The following is a 21557-nucleotide window of genomic DNA, read 5'->3' on the forward strand; positions in this document are numbered from 1 at the left end:
CAAGGGTCACTGTCTCCTGGCCTTGCTCCTGTGCCTCTAACAGGAGCCTGCCAGTGGCATGCAGAAATTTAGCAGCTGAAATATTTGCTGGCATGGAGGTAAGTGTTGTGGAAAGCTTTGCCTTCTTTATTTCTGCCGTAAAAGAAACAGGAGCAGGGCTAGGGAGTGGCAGGGCGATGAGTGGCAACCCCAGTAGCAGAGTTGGGTAGTGCTGTGTAAAACTGTGGCTTCTGTTGGGATGAGAGAATCAGAGAGCCACATGCCCTTGTCTTCATTCTGACTGATCAGCTTGAATTATTATGGGGTTTTAGTGCTGCATTTCTGCATGATGGTGGAGCGTTCCACTTGGTGATTACTTACACAAATTCTGAATGTTACCCTTTGCTAAACAGATGACTGCTTCGCCCCAATTCTGTGCCTCTGAAAGAATCCCCATGGCTCCTTTATGGGCAGGGAGCAATTCTCTCAAGTTATCCTAGGCAAGTCACTTCACAATGGGGCAGGCAGAAGCTGAGCCTCGTTGGCTGAGTCTCTTTGCAAGGGAGGGAGGGGTCACTCCCTGGTCCCCACTTTTTCAGGAGAAGGAGGGGGCTTGGGGAGGGGGCTTCTTCCCACCCTCCACTAGCCCACCCGCCTGTTCTCATGATGGCAGGCCGTTGTGACTCTTGGGCAGGCTAGCTGGGGCTGGGCCAAACTGCAGCACACTCATTTGCCACTTACTATTGGGGGTCCCTGCTTGCTTCTTGTTTCTGTATAAGGCGGACATGTGAGGTGAATCACCACTTTGGAAAACAGGTACTGGAGCATTCACTGGGTATCTGCCACAGCAATAATTAAGGACAGAAACTGAAGGCATCCCTGTCCAGTGGCCAACTGGCCATATCAATTTTCTCTGTTGGCTCTCCCTGACAAAAGAGCACCTTCTGCCCTTCTGAGCACCCTAACTTAAGAAGGATATTGACAAGCTGGAAGGTGTGCAGAGGAAAGCAACCAAGATTACGTACAACAGAAAAATAGTATGCAGCCCAATCCAGATCGGGGCCAGCTACTTTCATTCTAAAAACAAAGGAGGTTGATTTAAGCATGCTTGTGTTAAAACACTTGATTAATGTCATCTGTAGTTGGGTCCTCAGTCTCTGTTCTGAGTTGCCATATTCTATTTTTGGAAAGAACTATAGAAAGAAAGGAGATAACTTTGGAGTAGAGAGAACAGGGATTAAGTATGAGTCTCTCAAGTCAAGGAGGATGAGCTGTTCAGTGGAAATTTGTTCACTTTACATTTGTAGGCCTCCCAGTTTGTTTCCATCAAAAGCAAAACAGTGAGTTTGGCTGCAGTTAAGCTTATTTACAGTAGCTAAGGATGCAACCACCGGATGAGATATTTCATTTATAGTGGGAGCAAGAGAGGAATTTCCCTAGGAACAGTGGGGTGAGACTGATGGAATGAAGGCAGAACCTTGTTGTCCTCTTTTCAGCATGAGCTGGGGGAAGGGGGGAGCCAGGCAGTAGCACAGCAGAGAGGCAAGTGGTATACGGCTGCAGAACAGAGAAAGGTTGATTTGAAAGTGAAGTCAGAGTAAAGGCTTAAAAGCATGTATAACATCACCAGACATCTTTTTTGGAGGGTGGGGGTGGGGTGGAGGAGGTAGTGTGAGAACAGGAATTTGCAAGACTGTGGAACCACGGATGCAGTGGTTGTGCAACATGGCAGGTCTGCGCACACGTGGAGGAAAAAACTGGGTGATGTGTGTGTTCAAAAGGCAGGCAAGAGGTAAAGTGGGTGGTCATAAAGAGTGTCCAGAAAAGGGAGAAGGGAAAGGGTAGTCAGGTAGTCAGGTTGTTCAGTGGAGGCTGGGGGCTGGTGGGGGGGAGAGGAGGTGGAAGGGAAGTTCTTACCACATTTGGAAAGTCTCCCAGTCATCAACTCCATACAGTTAGTGGTGTCTAGATCGTAAGAGTAGAAAGAGGAAGGAGGGAAAACAATATAAAAAATCGTTTCCAGATCTCTTCGTAGAAGGCAGTAATGTAGCAATTTTTTTCCTGGAGCAGAAAGTATATATGGGATTGGCATTTCTACACTCAGTTGAGATTCTTCCTAAACCTATGCTAGAAGTGTGTTTTTTGGAATCAATCATGTAACACAGAGCAAACACTTTCTCCTCCCTATCGCTGCCATATATTTATTATATGTGTTACAATGAATGTCCAAGATCTGGTGACTTTTACATCCTGGCTACCTCAGACAAATTTTGTGAAAAATATCCAAAAATCTAAAGGCCCACAAGTGAATTCTGAGAGCTAATCAAATGTCAGCATTTACTTGGGTATGTCTGAAAGATGAGAGAAATACCACATATGACAACTAGGACTGGCTTCATTCCCACATGAATGCTGACATTCACCAAATTTCATACATTCACTGTAAAACCTACAGAAAGAACAATAAAATATTTTGCAACACAGAAATCCCCGGAAAAGGATGTTCAGCTAGATCAAATGTGTGAGTCCATTATGATGACTCATAGCACTATGAACATCATTGTCACTAAAATAAAAGCAAAGTATTATTCTACATGTACTCAAGATGCCAAGCTATCTTCTTTCACTACTGTCTCGTCCACCTCGGGAGCTATAAATGCTATGATATCTTGGGCTTCTCCAGACAACTTATTTTATCCCTTAAAACATTCATAGCCTGCTTCTCCTAAGAGTTTATGGCAGCTAGTAAAATGGAAAGAATTACAAAAAGAGTGAAAAAAAGTATATTTATTTATTTAAAACTACCTCCAAAAAGTTCTTCCTATTGCTAGCAATAAATGCAGTTTCCACTTGGCGCAAGCAGTAATAATAGCATCCCCCATGAAAAGGGTTGGGGCTATCCCTCTTTCAAAGGAGGGGGCAGTAATTCCCCTCCTTGCAGAGCTGTGTTTTGGGAGGAGGGATTACAGTGGAACCTTGGTTGTCAAATGTAATCCGTTCCAGAAGACTGCTCGACTTCCGAAATGTTTGACAACAGAGGCACAATTGCTGGTCGGCAAATTCCTTTGAAAAAATTGAGAAATGTGCCTTGGAAGCCATTCGACTTCTGAGGCATGTTCAAAAACAGAAGCATTCACTTCCAGGTTGTTGGTGTTCGGGTTCCGAATTGTTCGGTTTCTGAAGCGTTCGACAACCGAGGGTCTACTGTACTTCAAAAATGAGACACATTCAGGATGGCAGCCATAAGGGGTGGGTCAGGGCAAGAATATGTTTTGACAGTAACAGCACAAGTTTGGGGCTTGAGAAAAGTAACGACTCCAGGAGCAGCCCCATTCTGTTTTGGCACCTGAGGGAAAAAGGGAAGTTTCCATTTTCCTCTCTCCCAACGCTAAAGCCAGAGTTTTGCTGCTGCTGATTCTCTTTAGTTCTCTAGGGAAGGCAAGAGGTACCTGGGGAACTCTGTTTGCTGGAGAAGTAAGAAGTGGCAGTAGCAAGAGCTCTTCCTGGCAGAATCCTGCTGCCTGAGGCAATTGCCTTGGCGAGCCTAATCATAACGCTGGCTAGGCTTGACTCACAAAGGAAGCAGTTGGTGGTAGGCCCAACTCAAGGTTTTTGGCTGCCACCCCCATGTGTCTTATCTTATGCTGAGCAACATAACGACAGAGCATCTTAAGGCAGCTTCTGCACTAGGGCTCTTTAACACTGCTCAGACATTGCTCTCCTGTGATGAGCCTGAAGCAAAAAGAAACAGTGGCTCTGCAATATATGGCGATATATTGCCTGTAACCACGATGGCAGTGTCCATCTCCATGGGCAAGGAGGGCATGGGCATGTTAACCTAGCAGCAAGTTCCATAGAGCCATGTTTCTGCTTCTTGTGGCTAATGGCCCTTTAATTAGGCCCTTCCTCCTTTGTCTCATTGCTATTAAAACAACGCCAGAGCAATCCTATGCATATCTACTCAGAAGCATGTCCCACTGAATTCAGTTGGGATGGCAGCCCTCAGAGACATTCCAGCACTTCCTCCTTTGCAAAGTGGGAAACGCATTGCTAGCAAAGATGGCTAAAGATAGACGTTCTCTGAAAGGGGTTAGGTTGTATAAATGTTAGGGTAGAAGAGCAAAGCAAAAGGATAGGTATGCACCAAACAATCCAGCAGGAAGGGATCTTGGAAAAGAGAGGCAGGTCTAGGGTGACTGTAGATAAGGAAGCATGATCAGAAATAGCAATGTGAGGAAGGGTCCAGCAGAGTTGAGAATCTGACTGAGAAAGGGCAGCCACCTCTTCCTGCAGAGGCCTTGCACAAGGTGAGAATGTTACAGGAAACAAGGAAAACTAGTCATTTAAAAAGTGAAAGGAGAACCTGGAAAGAGTGCATCCATGGGACAAAGATGAAAGACAAGGCTATCAATGGCCACCAAGTCATGATGGCTCTATATACTGTCTTCATTTGCTGGGGAACAACAGAAGAGGGCCACTGAACTCGTGTCCTGCTTTTGGGCTTCCCAGGGGCATCTGGCTGGCCACTGTGGGAAACAGAGTGCTGGAACAGATAGGCCTTGGACAGGGCTCCTCTTATTTACAAGCCGTTGAAATCATTCCCATGCATGGATGGATGTTTTATTTATTTATATATATTAGGGGGGGGGGCTACTGTGATTAACAAGTAACCTGTGTGCTGGCTTCTGTCTCCATCAGTTGTTCTAAGAAAAGTGGAGCTGTTTCCAAGGTGGGAGTTATAGAGCTTTGAGGATGGAAAGCTCAGAAGGGTTTTATTTATGATGCTGGTGGGTCTTATACTCCAGGTTGAGGCCGTGCAGTGTTAAGTGTCCCAGTGTGTACATCCTTGTATTTTCCCTCTTTGCTAACACTTCTGGATCTGTTAGCATATCTATAGCAATTATTGAAAAGTCTGACAGGTTCTCAGGACTGAAATGTTTAGCAACTGGCTTCACCCCCTTTTTTGGTTTCTAAAACATGTTGGTTGTAGTTTTTATTATGTTCTGGATATGACATCCCTTTTTGCAGTCAATTATATGGATTATAATTATATATGGATTATATTATATGGATTATAATTATATGGACCTAATGGTCAGGGGTCCCTTTACCTTTACCTATATGGATTATATTGCAAGATTTGCTGGTGATGTTCTGTTTTGACATAAAAAGGTAGAGAAATCCGTAATGGCTCTCTTGAAAAAAGCTTCATTTAATTTTACCAGAGCAGCTGATGAAGGCAGAAGCTGACACACTTTGTTACATAAATAAAGCTCTTTTTGTTAATAAAAATAACATATATATTATTTTAGTGATTAGCCAAATCCTAAAAGGAATCCAGGACTGGCTTGTATGAAGTACTATTTGACACCCCTCCCCCCATGTGTGTACACATACACAAAACTGGGCACCCATGCAATTTTTTGGTGAAGATTTCCGTCAACTGGAGCTCTCCAATAACCCAGCCATATACCAGACCTGGTCTGCATATGCAGCAGAACGCTGAGGAGGTGGAATAAACTGTGTCTCTTTGGACTGCAGATATGAGATACCATGTCTGAATGCTCTTCTGTGTGAAAATTCTCTACAAACGGGAAACTAGAGCATTGTGGAGACAGTTTCAGTCCACCTTTCTGTTGTGCAAGTCTCCTACTTATAGAGTCTCTTATTGTTGTTTAAACACAATTATTACCAAAAAAATAACCCCCCACCAGTAGCTCGTAGTGATAAAGTATGTTCTGCAATTTCAACACGCATATCATCTCCTCCTCATTTTCTCAATGAATGGCAGCTTTATTTCACAAACACAGATGCTGGAAACTGCAATCCTATTCAGAGATTGTTGCATTTCATAAATAACCAATGATTTCTACTAAAGCTTCTGTGTAAAAAGTTCAGCAAGATTCACATCAAGACCTACCAAAGAATAAAGCACTACAATTATGCAGGCCTCCCCTTCATCCCACAGGACATTTAAAACAGCTTATCAAAATAATAAGCGTTTAAGTTTGCATAAATACATAAAGATGAGATGAAGGAACTGCGTGGGACCTACTTTAAATACATCGGTTTCTGATGCTTATCTGATTCTGAAAATAAAGTCAGCAGGTTGCAATCCAGAAATCCCAACCTTTCCTTAATATTAACAATGCAGGAAGTGTAGTAAGCACAAAATGTCCCACTGCATTGTTAACGGTTACGTATAGCCTATTGCTGGAAGCTGGAACTTGCAACAATGGCTGAAAAGTTTAGGAACCACCACAGACATAAAACAGGGCAGGGGGAAAGCAGAGAATTCACTGCTCAGATGAAACAATGGATTATTTTAATACTGCCATTTATGGAAAGGGATACACAGACAGTTAACTCCTTCCCAGAGGAGGTGTCTGCTAGAGGAAAGCAATCAGTCCTGATAACAGAACTGGTATCATATGGAAATAATCACTATTCATTCTCAGAAACATCATTTCTTACTAATGGCTATAGATTTGTTCTGTGGAACAAAAAGAATGCACAAAATTGAGACATGGGCAAAAGTGTGGTACTTTTTTTTCTATCTACCCAGGCAGGATTCTCCTTTCATTCAATAAGGACTTCTTGGCAGAGTGAATATCCATGGAGATGGTATTCTCTTTTCACTCTGAAGATCATGAAGCTTCCAGAATTCAGGTGCATGAATGAAAGTGTGTACCTAAGGCTGCCTGATCAGTGATCATTTCAAGGAAGAAATCTCCAGTGGCTCAGGGAGCACAGCGCTGAAGTGCTTTGGTGCTGAGTGGCATTTTAGTGGTGCACTTAGCTTTCACCTGTGCACTGAGCTTGTTCCAGTTTGCATTAGATCAAAAGTAATAAGCAGAGCGAGTCCCAAGAAGCAGAAATGAGAATGAGAATGGAAGATACTAACTGGGATGTGCAGGTGTGACACAGGAACGCACCACTGAAATGAGATACACGCACAGACAAGGAAACGACGCAATGTCTATTAATATTGGTGTGAGCTTGCAAAGAATGAGAGACAACAGAAAACAGTCCTGTTCTGAAACCCAGGCAAACCAGTTTAATGGGCCAGCCCACAGCTCAGCAGACCAAGCAGGGTCCGGAGATGTAGCAAGCATCACCTCCACGAAGTCACAAGTCCTTGCTGGCAGTGATGGAGCTGGAGACACGTTCAGAGATGGGGTCACCTAGCTGCAAGGTACATCTGTTGCAATATACTGTATCATCCCTCTCCCTCTTGCAGTACATACAGTATATGTTTGTGCACAGAGAGGCCTCCAGTCACTCACCTGTAATGGCACCTCACCTGGAAGGTGGGGAACACTGCTTTGCTAGAGCAGGTGAGCTCTCTGAACTTCTCCAGAGACTAGAATCAGTTACAAATGCTTTGCACTTTAATCTGTGAGTTACAGATTAAATGAACATTGATTTCGACTGAGGCTGCTTTTGAAGTAAGCAACTGTTCCTCACAGAATGTAGCTTGATTTGGTGTTACCCAGGCTGCAAAGACATTATGCTAAGCTGAATGGCCCCTCATGATTCTATGATCTCCTGGGTGCCAGGGGACAAGAAGGTGGCTTTTGTGTTGGAAGGAGAGCAGCATTCCTTCCCATGCCCATTCTAGGCTCATCTGGCAATCATCTGGGAACAATTCTTCATTAATTCTATTCCATTTTAAAACAGTGCCATTTGGTGCCAACTTCCCAATAATTCCTATCCCATTTCAAAATTTCCTATCCCATTTCAAACGAGCATTATTTTGGTGACATTTTTGCTTCCCTGTTTTCTCAACCACATCCATATAATTTTTAAATCACAGCCACATACGAAATAAATGTTTCTTGTCAAGAATTCCATCCAGTCACAGGTTTATTTTAGTCTGAATTCACAGAAAGTGGAGGCTGTTTAATAAGTCACTATGTGTAAATGCTACAAATGGGAAGTTTGTTCTCTGTTGTTATTGTCGTTAGCCTCAAAAAGATGCTAACCTTATTGAACTCTTCTAAAAGCATGAAGAGCTGGGGCTAGTGAGGACAAAGGCAACTTTCTTCCCATGTGGCTACAACCACTGCATGATGAATTTATATAAGAAGCAGTCATCCTGCAGTGCTGAGTCTTGGAATCTACCCTGATGCTCCCTTTGCTTATTAATTTGAAACTCCTTGTTTCCTATCCTAGACCAGCCAGACATCTGCAGATGCAAAGTAAGTGACAGCAGTCTGTCTGACCAGATTCAAATTATATTGATCAGTTTTAGACATCTAGTAATTCTTTCCCAATCCTTGCTCTCAGTTGTGAAAGGCTGCCCATCTCCTCCCGTTGATATATTTCTCACATGCTTGTCATCACAAGGGTGGCTTTAAAGGGTGAGATGAGCTACCACTGGCATAGAGAGAAATTGGACTTTGGGTCTATGTACCTCATGTTTTGTTCTGTTTTTCCCATACACTTTACAACAGACAAAAGTTTCCTGTAGTGTTGCAGAGTTGTTGTTGTTTGCTTGGAAGAAGCTAAATCCGCTTATCCTAGTGACCTTCACGAGGTGAAGCAGTGAAGATCAGGGCTTGTGGAAGGCTAGAGAGGTAGTAGGGGAATTGCTAAATGAAGAGATTGCCAGTAGATAAATGTTCATCCCATTCATGAAAGGGGCTAAAGGGTAATAAAAAATTATTTCCTCATGGAGTGTGGCATAAAACTGTAACAGTCGAGATATTTCTGCCATTGCTCAGCCATTTCCACTTCATTAGAGTGAGCAGATAAAATGGCATGTGGCTTCTTCAGAGTAAGTGACTTTCCAAAAATCAGTCTTGCTCTAAACTTCCAGTAATTCCCATTTGCTAGCAAAAGTCACTTCCTCCCCAGGAGCTAACTCAGGCCATTGTTTCTTTTAAAAAATGGTTTGTAGAGGACTCTTTCATCCGATACATTTTGAGGCATGTCCATGATTTTGGGGTGGGGGGGATTTTTGGAATTAAACAAACTGCTGATGACACTTCCTGTGAAAAGGGGGACAAATGGCTCTTGGGGCAGGGCAGGGCAGTTCACGTGGAGGTGGGGGGGATGCATTTAGGAAATGGGAATTGGTGCAAGGCAGGTGGGAGTGGAGCAAATGGCAAGGGAGAGATGTGCAGAGGAGTCTTACTGTTTGTGCTGAATGAAACTAGTTTTCTAGGTGCAACTTGAGGGCTATGCTGATAGGTGCTTCCAATTCATGTCCTTGCCTGAAGCAAAGCACTGAGCTGTGGAAGCTACTTACCTGATAACTGCTGCACTGAAGGCTGGTCATGTGTGCTTAACAACTGTGCCTGAATGGTTTCTACTACCCTCTTAAAGCGACGGCTTGGACCTGTGAAAAGACACATCGGACTGTGAGTTGTGGAAGAACTGAACACTGCTGTGGAAGGGAGAGTGTAGGAAGAGAGCACATTTCCATTAACTTTTCTGCTCAGTATTAGACTTCATCTGAAAGCTTCTCTTCCTTATGTTTACAAATATGTCCAATTCCCTTCTGTTAATTATTTCTTCTCCTTTATATTCCCCCCATGCCACCATTTGCTGCTCCTCTGCCAGCCCCTCTGGCTTCTCTCTCTCACTCCTGCCTCTGGGCTTCCAGCCATGCTGCTCCCTATGCTCAGAATAGACCCCACCTCTTTGTTCAGCAAGTAATTTCATTTTTCTCTCCCAAGTCCTTATCTCAAGACTCACTTATGCAACAAAGTTTTTTTCAGAACCAGCTACCAGAGGCTCACTTTACCTGCTCCTCCATTACTAATTTAGTCTCTCTTTCTTGATCCCCATGACTTTCTATCAATCCTTGAGCTTTCTTCTATCTTGCCTAGTTAATGAAAATGGCAAATCCTCTAGAAAGGAATGGTGTCACTTTTATGTTCTGTACAGCATGCACCTAAGGACTTTGTTCCAGCTCTATGAAAGTTTAATATTAGTAGCAGTAGGTTATGCCTATCACATTCTTAATAAAGCTTTATGAAGACACACTTCCCTCTGAAACTTACTAGACCTTCCAGCTCCCTTGCAACATCTGTAGATCTCATTATATTATACTTAACTACCTAGTTCGTATACCCCTGGTACCTCTACCATTTCTCCCCAACATGGCCAGCAAAAAAACACTGTTCCTTGTTTGCTTGTTTGTATTTTTTAAAAAACACTGCTTAGTCTCCAGGATTTTGTGTAACCCAAATCCCCAAAGCAAAGTAGAACTATATGTAATCTAAATAACCATCCATTTCCAAAGCTTTTGCCTTTTTTTAAAGCACTCCAGAACAGCTGGCGTCCCATGAAGCTAAACACAGCCAGTATGACTAAAGAGGGTGGAGTGGTAAACTCAACCCATCTCAATTTGAGTACTGCTAGTCATGTAATGTGGCTTACCAAGTGTTTGACAGGCCTACCATTTTTTTAAATTTAAGTTTCAGGCAGGCAACAAAAGCAGATTTACTGAGTCCCTGTTGGACTGCCATACCTGGATGACGGACAATGTTCATCAGGGCAAGTCACAAGCTACACGTACCTGCTCTACTAGGCTAAATGCCCCAAATAACATCTTAAGGGCACCAATTTTGAAAGCTCTTTTCCAGAATTCTGAAGACTAGTTTGACTGCTAAAATGTTTCCTTTTGAAGCTGCCTCAAACACAAACAAATCCAGAGAGGCAGCTGTGTTAATCTGTTGCAGCGAAAACAACAGAAAGTTTTGTGGCACTTTTAAAGACCAATGAACGGTATATTTGATCGTCAACCCTACACAAGAAAAGAAATACAAACCATGTAAATCATGTATCTGAAGAAGTGTGCTTGCACACGAAAGCTCATACCAAGAACTAACTTAGTTGGTCTTAAAGGTGCTACTGGAAGGATTTTTTTTTCATGTAAATCACTGTGTGTGATAAGTGCATTTCACAGCATGTATATCTGACATCCACACACAAGGAAAACATAAGCTGTGTTAGTAAGCTACAACTGTTAGCAGTATAATTATGCACATGCACGGCAAAAAAGTGTGATGTGCAATTTTCCATGCATGATGACCAGCAATTTGAATGGCTTTAAGAGAGGATTAGACATGTCCATAAAAGATAACACTATCAATGGCTATTAGCCACAATGCCTATGTTCTGACTCTACTGTGTGAGACAGTCTGTGAATGCCAGATGTTGGGAATCACAACTGGGGAGGCTGTGGTTGCACCCAGGGGTCCTGATCCAGCAGGGATTTTCTTACAAAAATCTAGACACCATTTGAACACTTCCACATACATGCAAACTGCTGCTGCCTGTTGAAGAAATTAACTACAATTAAGGCCGCCCTCGCTATTTTGTCTGTGCTCCTCCACCTCCTCCATGCAGACAGCAAGCGTGCGACAATTACCTGATAAAAGTGTGAAAGTGACTGAGTAGATCCCGTTCTCTTTCTGGGCCTCCCCACCTTCTGTGTATGTTATGTCCACTTGGAACTTCACTGGCTTCTGAAAGACAGCAGGGCCCCCTGTGGATTTGTACTCTGCGCGGAAGCTTGTCTGTGAGATGACGCTGTGACTGAGGCTGGGGATCTAGTAGGAAACAACAGCATGAAGAACAAATGGTACTACCACTCTAAAACCAGTGGCAACACACCAATTTAAAAAGCATCAAAATCTGAATGGGAAAGACTGCTGTTTTGTGGGACTGCCCTTTCTTTAAGAATGAAGGAGCATTCCAGTCTGATCTGCAGCAATAAAAAATGAACTTCAATAAGATCTCATCAGCTAGCCATTTATTAAAAATTGTTAAATGCCCAAACTCCTGGCTACGAGGACTGCTCACACACAGCATCTCCGCCTTACCAGGATTCAATTTCAGTTTACTGGCTCTGATCTAGTCCACCACTGTGTCTAGGCACCAGTCTGGAACACCCATGGCTTCTCTTGATTCAGATGTTACAGAGAAACAGAGCAAGGTGACATTTGCACATTGTTGACACCACACTCCAAATCTCCTAATGATTGCCTCCAGAATCTTTCATATGGATGTTAAGCAGCACTGGGGGCAAAATAGTCTCCCAAGGCATTCAAGAACAACGTTTACAGAGTGCAGGCACATAGTCATTCTGTGCTCTTCTCTGGACCAGCCCTGCAGATTTGAGTGGGACCATGGTAAAACACTGCCATGTGGGTTTGTGGGAGTATTGCACAAGTCATAGCTGTCAACTTTCCCCCTTTTTAAAGGGAAATCCTATTCGGAATAAGGGAATTTCCTTTTAAAAAAGGGAAACGTTGACAGCTATGGCACAAGTGTCAAAATGTATAGGAAGCACTCTTGGACTGATAATGTGGCAAGGACAAGAAGAAACATTTTGAAGTTATTAATATAGTGTTGAAAGCACTTTGCACACACTATCTTCATGCATCTTAGATCAAACCTGCAACTCTTATTACCTCCATATTACAGGTTTGGGGAGGGCTGTGAGGTAGCAGTTTGACTTTGGTCCCCAATGAGCTGAGATTTGAATCAGCACTGTGTTGCTCATGCTGTTAACTACTCTGCCACACTAGCTCCCAATAATTATTTGGGGCTGTAACCTTTGATCTGGGAGTAGGTCCTATTGTTATCCAACTTAAACCATACTCAGATACACCAAAATCAATAGACTTGAGTTACTTATGCCCATTTATTTCAGGTCAAATCTGAGTATGACTAACATTAGATTTCACCCAGTGCCAACTTCTGAGTAGATCTATATGGTGTTGCACTCTGAGGGACTTAAAACTGGCAAAGATCATTTGGGATTTTTGCTCCTACACGTACGACTGTATCACACTCCACTTTAAAAGAAGCCCCAAAGATTAATTGTTTCAGTGAGAGTTCCATAACATGTCTTGAGATTGCGTTCTCCCAAGGGCAGAGTTTGCTATGGCCCCCAGAAAAGGGTAAGAAATAAGCTACTAGATGGGAATGTAAAGGAATCACCCCGTTATGTATAGCCACAGTGATTTTATGTGCAATTTTGCTTGGAGTATGGCTGGATTTATACACCATACTCTGGGGAACCTGAAAAATATGCCTAAGAAGTTAATCTTTTTAAAATCTTATTTCTCAGGGAAGTTCTGCTAAGAAAGCCAGCTCTGAGTCTGGCATATATGAGTGAGAAATGAATACATAAAAAAGAAAATGAGTAACGGTGAGGGAAAGATGGTGTAATTGAAGAACAAAGAGGCAAAGGTCACTTATACACTAGCCATTTAATATGGAGCAGACATAATCTCTTCACTCAGTTTTTACAGAGAATTTAGATGACAGCATTTCCAACTCAATGTACTCCAGAATTCTTCATATTGTCTTCCCACCTTTATCAGATCTGATCTGTGATTTTTAAAAATAGCTTGTATTTTTTAAAATAAAAAATAAAGATTACATTTCGTCAGGACATGCTATATAGCCATAGTAACAATAAAAAACACTACACCAATGGAAAGAAGCTTTCCTACCACTGTATATTATCCTGCATTCTAGTACCATAAAGCACCCCTACTCATTTTGTTAAAATGCAGTTCAGAACGGCATTGAACCTTCCTGGGGCTACTGTCTCTTTAATTTCCCTCCATTCTTTGTTTTAAAGTGGCTTCTGCTTCTGGCTCTTATATTAGTCAGTTCCTGTTCCTTGTGTGGTTGGTTGGTGATAATTAGTAGTTTTGTCTTTGCAATCAAAGCAAATGTTAATTCTATTATCACAATTACATGGTTAAGGTAATAAAAAATAAAATTTCTAAAAAGCAATTACTCCAGCTGAAAAGAAACCCAAAATAAAACCGCCTCCCACAGATAACAGGAACTGATTAGTCGATAACCAAGAAACATTGTGGCCACAGGAGAGAACTGAAAGAAATTTTAGTTTTAAAGGGCACTAGTGTGGAATGTGTCTGGAACTAGAGGCTGAGGAACCACAGCTCATCAAGTTTCACTTGCGTGTTTATGTTTATGTCCGTACTTACCGAGAGGAATGCATGGACTATGTCAGCCTTGATAGAACTCAGCGGTTTGTCCTTAATAACCACAAAGATCTGTTCTTCTTTCTCTAGGTTGATAAAGTTACCAAACCAGGATTTTTTGGCAAGCCTGACCAGGAGGTAGAGAAAGAAAAGGCAAAAAAACAGAAAGCAAAGAGAAGATTTAGAGAATAAAAGCACAGGCAATTATAATACACAGCCAACTAGGCCTTAGCTACGCTGTGCGTTAACGGTATAAGTCATTGTGTCGAGAGAGTCATATTTGCTCAGAGACAGAAAGCACCCCAGTGATGCATTTGGCTTTGCTACAACAGTTGGAAACAGAAGACTAGGTACTGTACTGTTCAAGTAAACCTAGAAGGGCAGAGGCACTAATGGATACAACCGTGAAACAGCTTTACAAGATACAGCAGGGAGCTGAATAAGGAGGACATTGATAGGTCTCTTTGTGTGTGCCACTGATATGCACACATGCAGTCCATGCACACCCTGCTTTCTGTAAGCACTCTGCACATGAATGGAATGTGTTCTCCGGCACCCTAAAAATCCAGCGTGCACTGTGCTCATTGACAGCCTCCTGGACACTCATTATAATGTCTAGTCCTGAGGTTATTTAATCTATAGTAATATCACACATTTAAGAGAGAAATGTTTTACACTAGTAGCTTTCGAAATCAAGCTGGCTTTAAAAAAATAAAAAAGCATCTACATCTGCCTGCCTGCCTAACAGAGGAAAAGAAAACAATCACACTTTGGCAAATCTCTCCCAGTTCCTCTGTTAAAACTGGGTTGGGAAAGCACAACTCTCTGAAATATTAATAAGCAGCTATAGCTGACCACAAGCCAAAGATTAGCATGGGGAACAGTAAAGAGAAAGGGCCACTCATTTAAGTAGGTTATTAAGAAGCCTGGGCTTTTGTCTTCCTCAAACATAGCAGAATGACTCTGTAGGCCTCAGAACAATTATGCTGTCTGTTCCTTGCACATTAAAAGCCTTTGCTGATTAGATATTTATATGCATAGTTATCCATCCAACTGCCCCAGTCCCTTCAGACTTCAGGTTGCTGCAATACACCTCTGAATAGAAACATATGAAGGATGGAGCAAGTGCTTTTTCTAGCACAGGTACATGGACCACACAGCGGGTGCATGCTGCTGTCCACGACCCACTAAACACATGCTACCTTTCCATACGTCACAATATAAACATTTTAATAACGGGGGTTTATTTCCTTCTCTCATTTAAACAGGGAGAGACAATTCTAGCGAAATCCTCATGGGTGGGTTGCAGAGTTTTTGATGAACTTACTTTACTTCTGTGGTGGATGAGGGGTGTTTTTGATGGTCCTTTCATTCTGCAAAGCTACCTCACCAATGGCCTGTGCCCTGCCGCCTCCCTGCACCCTGCAGCTTTCTGCAATTCAGTTACAGCTCAGGGAAAGGCATCATGAGGTAACTCCTCCCACAGAGTTTTTCCAAGTTAGGAAGCAGGGCGGCTGAAGAGGCTGCAGTGCGCTGGCATAATGTTTACAGAAAAGAAAAGGGAAAATGCAATCCTACCCTGCAATAAAGCAAGCTTAAAACTCAAGGAAATTCTCAAGTCTCCTGAGAATGAGGTGGAAAAAAGGAAAAGATATTTTGCAAGGAAAGAAAACTTTGGAGAAATTGAAGGAGAGTTTTTGGCACAGCACTAGTCTGCATGATCTAAGCAGTGCTGCTTCCAACAAAGAGAATCAGTGCTATCCAAAAAATTATTAACTCTACACAGGGGGAGAAAAAAAGGGTGGGAGCATGCAGCCTCAGTTATTCAAGATTCACGGCACAATTTTCTAAGCATGTTTACTCAGGAGTAAACTCAGGCCAATGTGTTCAATGAGCCTTACTCCCTAACAAGTGTACTAAGTAAAAGTTTTTTAAATGAAATGGTACACTGTTTTCTTTTTAAAGTGCTGCCAACCAAGCAAAACACTGTATTAGAGAGAAGTGAAACTTGCTTCCCCAATAAGGCCTTAAGCATTATTAACATTATGAAATTGACATTAAAAATCTCGAAGACCATTTTGTAAAATTAAAAACTGGGATATTTCAATTGCCTCTGAGCCATGATAAAGGATGTACTGTATCTATTCTGACACTTCATATAATCACAAGAGTAGGGTCTGTTCTGAAACGAATGTTTTAATTCACAGCCAGTGGTAGGAGATTTAAAAGAAAAACCCAGTTTAAAAGAAGAAGAAGGGATAAAAAGGTGCATACTGTTGGTAAAACTGTATCTCATGAATGATCACCAGGAATAAAGGTTATAGGGGCCTGCTTAAGCTTCCAGTGATACCCTGGAGCCTGTAACTGCTTGCAATACAGAGTTCTTCTGATGAGATACAAGACGGAATAGATTCTTGCGAGTTCTCCTGATGTAACTGTGCTGGGTCTGCAGGGCAAAGAGGCATAGATAGTGGCACTGATGTTTTATAATGAAGGAGGGAAATTCAGCAGACCTGGCAGAATATCCATATTGCATAGACTTATCAGGTACTAGTTTAACAAGTAAGGGTTGGGGGCAAGGAAGGAGAGATTTATATACACCAGTGGCTCAATTAGTTTGGTGTATTCCTAGACACTCGTGTGATCAAAGTAATCCCAGAACTATATGGTACATATTCGTATTGACTGTACCAGTGGGTCTGTAGATACTATTGTCTAAGACCACCCCACTCAGAACCTGCAGTCCTACAGCTTACTCACTGTCTGGACATATTGTAGATACATCAGCTGAAGGCTAAAGTAATGATTTTTTAAATAAAGTGAAGCAGTATGCACAGGAATCTGAATTCTGACTGGGTTTAGCACCCTGCTCACTTGGGCTTGAATCCCGAGGGTTCCCTAGATTCATTACTGCAACTCATATTCCATTTTGTGGGGGCTGTTGGGATCTTCCTAGACCAATCTGCACATAGAACAAGAATCAGACAAGACCCACTTCTCAACAGAGGACCCTGCAACGGTTACCCCAGCACATCTTAGGACCCACAGAAAATCAGTGTACCTGAAGGGAAACCTTAGGTCCCCAGCACAGGAAAATGGGAACCCTGAGAACTGGGGGATCTGGTAGATCCTTACCTTAACTCTGCCATTCTGGGTCTTGCTACGATCTGGGTCAGGGATAATATTCCAAATGTTGTTGGACTACAACCCCAGCAAAATGGGCAGGGATGATAGGTCCTGTAGTGTGATATCTGAAGGTTCTATATTGGCTACCTTGTAATTGCACTTCATATATTATCACCTCAAATCTAGATGAATGTAATGGGAAGAATTCAGCGTGGTGCTAGAGAGATTGTTCTGGTGTAAGAATTTCCCCTCTTCTGCCACGCTGTTCTGGTGGTTCTCCCCCCTCCCCTCAATTGGGGCAGGGGGAGGATGGGGGTCAAACTCCGCTGCTCTAGTGGAAGTCCTCTAGTGGAAGCATCTGCTAGCAGGACTGGTTAGTTGAATCTGGCCCAACGTTTTACTTTAAAGGTGGGTTGGAATTTCCAGATTGAAAGCTGGCTGTCATATTCAGCACTAGCAGTGCTCCCAGTTGCTGCACTATTGCTTTAGGGACATAATTCAGGGTGCTAATTTTGATATATAAAGCCTCACCCCAGTAGCCCTTAAAGGCCACCTCCTCCCTTATGCAACTCCCAACGTTGACTGAGAGAATCTGTTTAGCAATACCATCGATGGGTGAGATTCAAACAGTAAGGGAGCACAGGGAGATATTCTCAGTGGCTGCACCACAACTACAGAACTCTCTTCCCTTGGAAACGTTCAGAAGCCCAAAACAGGATGTTGTTGGGAAGCACTGTTCTACGGCCTTTGACCCTTTTTCTTTTGGAAGGTAGGGTGTCATTACTGACTTAGCAGATGTTTTGGGGGTTTTGATAATGAAAATACCCCTAAAGGAAGGAGACTGAAACATAAAAAAGAAATAGAGGGGAGAAAACACACCAGGGGCAACCTTGGGATTCAGAGGAAAAGCTTGCACAACATATCTGAAGGGTAGGAAGTCCATAGGGGGGAAACGACCTTGAAAAACACTGAAGAATCAACTTGACATCTATCTTAAGAAAGGTTTTCCACCCCAAGAGATTGGTAGAAAGCAACAAGGTGTACTGAAGAAAGTACGCAATTTTACATCATGTTGTAGACAAACAATGGCAGTCATTCTCTATATCTAAAATAAACCCATGGGTGTAAACAGAATTGTCTCTCTGTTGACCAGTGCTGCAATTCTATTTCCACTTAACTAGGAGTAAGCCACACTGAACTCAACAAGACTTATTCCCGAGTAGACATGTATAGGATTGCATTGTAAAACATGCTTATACACCATCTCAATTTGTATTAGAGGCTCTAGCTTCTACAGGGGATTTCTGAAGCCCCTATGGGCTAAATTCTAAGTCAAAATACTAGTGGACACATACATACAGCCCAGTTCAAACAAGTCCCATGATTCAGGACTTTGCTGAATTGAGGCCCTGCTGCAAATCAGCATAGCTCCATCATCTGGCACACATGGTGCAATGCTTTTTTTAAATGTCAGATTTATAGAAGGTGATAGCAAACAGAAATACCAAGAGAAGTTAGGCAACCACCAAGAGAGTTAGGCAACCACCAATTCCATTATGTTTCTATTGGCTTGTGGCTCAAAGGCAGCTCTCTCCATGAATTGCTTTCTGTGCCTGCAGTCCTGTACACTAGGGAAGGCTAATCTTTTTTATGCCCAAGGGCTGCGTTCACCCTTGGCCAACGCTGCAAGGGCTGAATGTTGTATACTAGCAGTGAGTATGGCCACCCCATATTCTCACTCACCAACACAGGTAGGCAAAATGCCCTCCTCAGCTGGCCCATGCAGATCAGCTGAGAAGGTTGATTATTATCCCTCCCGGTTCATATGACCCATCTGATGACTGGAGTGGGAAGATTTGCTTACCCAACAGGGTGCTGAGTCTACTTTAACTTTCCCCCTTTTTTGAAATCAGTGGGGGCCTGGAGGGGCAGAAAAAATGTGCTGGGAGCCCTCCATAGCTGTTAGCCACCCCTAATGTATGCATTTAGAATGTTTCAGTCCAACTGATCTCAATAGGAACTAAGCAGCCTAACTAAAGGATTGCAACTTGAGTTTCTCTATCCAGCCAGACATGCAGTAAGTGGAGAATATATCTCTGCACAAATGGCATATCTGTACCAACATTATTAGTATGAGAAGTCACTGCAAGATACCAATGAGAAAGATCACAGGGTTTTGCCTAAAATGTCTTTGAAACCTATTCAGTGTATCATTTTTTATGGTAGTTTCCAGACCCAAGCCCCAGGTCTGTGCTGCCACAGTAGAATAAGGTCCCTGTCACTCACAAATAAAAAAGCAATATATATATATATATATATATATATATATATATATATGCAGGTTTTGGTGTCCTCGGGTGTCTTCCCGTGTAAAAGTTGGGGTGTCTAGGCGACGTTTCGACGAGGTCTCACTCGTCATCTTCAGGCTGGTGCTTTCGGCTTCTTGTTACTGGAACAGAGCGGGATCTCAGTGTTTGAGTTCCTATAAATACTGTAGAGGGGTGTGGTGTATTGCCTCAAAAGTTCTGGGCAGAGGGGAAGTTTCCAGGCTAGTGTTCTTTTCTTCTTTTGTTCCTTAATTACTTGAGGGATATCTTGAGTGATTTCTTGAGTGATATTCTGAGTACCACTTAGGTGGGTCATTAGGTGTGGATTAGTTGCTAAAGCCTTCGTGTCTTGACCTCTTGAATTTGTGAAGAGTTTTTCTGGGAAGATGGCTGTACTGCACTTAGTTGTGCTTTGGCTTGGCTTCGTGTATAGGGGCGAGCTGTGGTTTTGTGCCCTGTGCCAGCCAGATCTGTGTAGGGATTGCAGGGGGGTGCAGCATCCGGAGGTGCCACTATGGTTTGGTTACTGGATGGTGTCTGTAATTTATCTGTGGAGAGGGTCTGGGTTTGGGTCTGGTGTGGTTGATTGGTGGTGGCGTTCTGTGTGCCTCTGGATCTGGTGTCGGTTTTTGTGGGGAGGGCTAATTTCCAGATGTCTGGCAGGCGGGACGTGTCGTCACGCTTGTTCATGTTGTGAGGGTGTTTCTCTATCTCGATGGCTTCCATGATTATTCTCTTGTGGTGATGTTCCATGTTAAAGAGCAATTTGGAATCTGCAAAATTAATTTCGTGTCCTGTTTCTTTCATGTGTTGGAAAAGAGAGGAAGATTTTTCTTCTTTTTTGACGGCATTCTTGTGTTCTGCGATACGTGCATTTATTCGTCTGTTTGTTTGTCCAATGTACGTGGCTGGGCAGACTTTGCAGGGTATTTCATAGACCCCTTGGTTTTCCAACTGGATTTTATCTTTGGGGTTTCTGAGGATATTGGCTATTTTTTGGTTGGTGCAAAAGGCTGTTTTGATATTGTGTTTATGGAGGATTTTGCTAATTTTATCTGTAGTGCCCTTGATATAAGGAAGGAGGGCCATGCCATTGTTTTCTTCCGTGTCTTGGTTTTTGGGGGGTGTTTCTTTTTGGATTAGCTTCTTAACCCTGTTTTGCTGGTATCCATTGGCGATTAACACATTTGAGAGATTCTGTAACTCAGTTGTCAAGTGGTCTTTGTCAGCCAGGCGTTTGGTTCTGGAGATGAGGGTCTTGGCTACGGAGTTTATTTGTGCAGGGTGGTGGTGTGATTGAGCATGTAAGTAGCGGTTGGTGTGTGTTTTTTTTCCGGTAGATAGTGTGTCCTAGGGAGCCATCAGGTTTTTTGTAGATTAGGACGTCAAGGAAGGGAAGCTGGTTGTTGGCTTCTATTTCCATAGTGAATTGTATTTTGGGGTGTAGGCTGTTGAGATGTGTGAGGAAGCTATCTAGTTTTTCTTTCCCGTGTGGCCAAATTACAAAGGTGTCGTCAACATATCTGAGCCAAAGTTTGGGTTTGTGTTCTGACTTGTCTAAAGCATTGGTTTCAAAGTGTTCCATGTACAGATTTGCGATGACCGGTGAGAGGGGTGATCCCATAGGTGCTCCTTCTATCTGTTTGTATCTTTGTCCATTGTGGATGAAGTACGTGTTGGTTAGGCAGTGGTTGGTCAGGTCCAGGATGTATTCGGGGGGATTGTATTTGTTTTGAATGGCTGTCAAGGCTTCATTAATGGGCACTTGTGTGAAGAGAGATACAACATCGAAGCTCACAAGTAGGTCATCGGGATGTAGGTTTTGCTTCTTTATTGTTTCTATGAACTGGAAGGAGTTTGTAACGTGTGAAGAGATGGATTCTGCATAGGGCTGAAGTTGCTTAGCGAGAAATTTAGCGAGATCGCCACCACCAATCAACCACACCAGACCCAAACCCAGACCCTCTCCACAGATAAATTACAGACACCATCCAGTAACCAAACCATAGTGGCACCTCCGGATGCTGCACCCCCCTGCAATCCCTACACAGATCTGGCTGGCACAGGGCACAAAACCACAGCTCGCCCCTATACACGAAGCCAAGCCAAAGCACAACTAAGTGCAGTACAGCCATCTTCCCAGAAA

The 21557-nt window shown here is 42.8% G+C and overlaps 1 protein-coding gene across 17 annotated transcripts in view; it reads right to left on the reverse strand.

Moving 5' to 3' along the window:
* The window catches only part of BRSK2 (BR serine/threonine kinase 2), a 407365-nt gene that overhangs the window by 14406 nt on the left and 371402 nt on the right, over positions 1-21557 (reverse strand). For 11 of the 17 annotated variants that reach the window (XM_083505290.1, XM_083505294.1, XM_083505297.1 and 8 more), the window contains 3 exons: positions 13962-14085; positions 11363-11543; positions 9233-9322 (listed from right to left, as the gene is read on the reverse strand). In XM_083505290.1, coding sequence (XP_083361416.1) covers positions 9233-9322; positions 11363-11543; positions 13962-14085 — 395 coding nt within the window. Of the gene's footprint in view, positions 1-1896; positions 1945-9232; positions 9323-11362; positions 11544-13961; positions 14086-21557 lie in introns of all 17 variants that reach the window. The other 6 variants (XM_083505285.1, XM_083505298.1, XM_083505296.1 and 3 more) reach the window with 1 other exon arrangement.

This window comes from Podarcis liolepis (assembly GCF_965112155.1).
Source record: "Podarcis liolepis genome assembly, chromosome: 1".
Taxonomy (NCBI): Eukaryota; Metazoa; Chordata; class Lepidosauria; order Squamata; family Lacertidae; genus Podarcis; species Podarcis liolepis.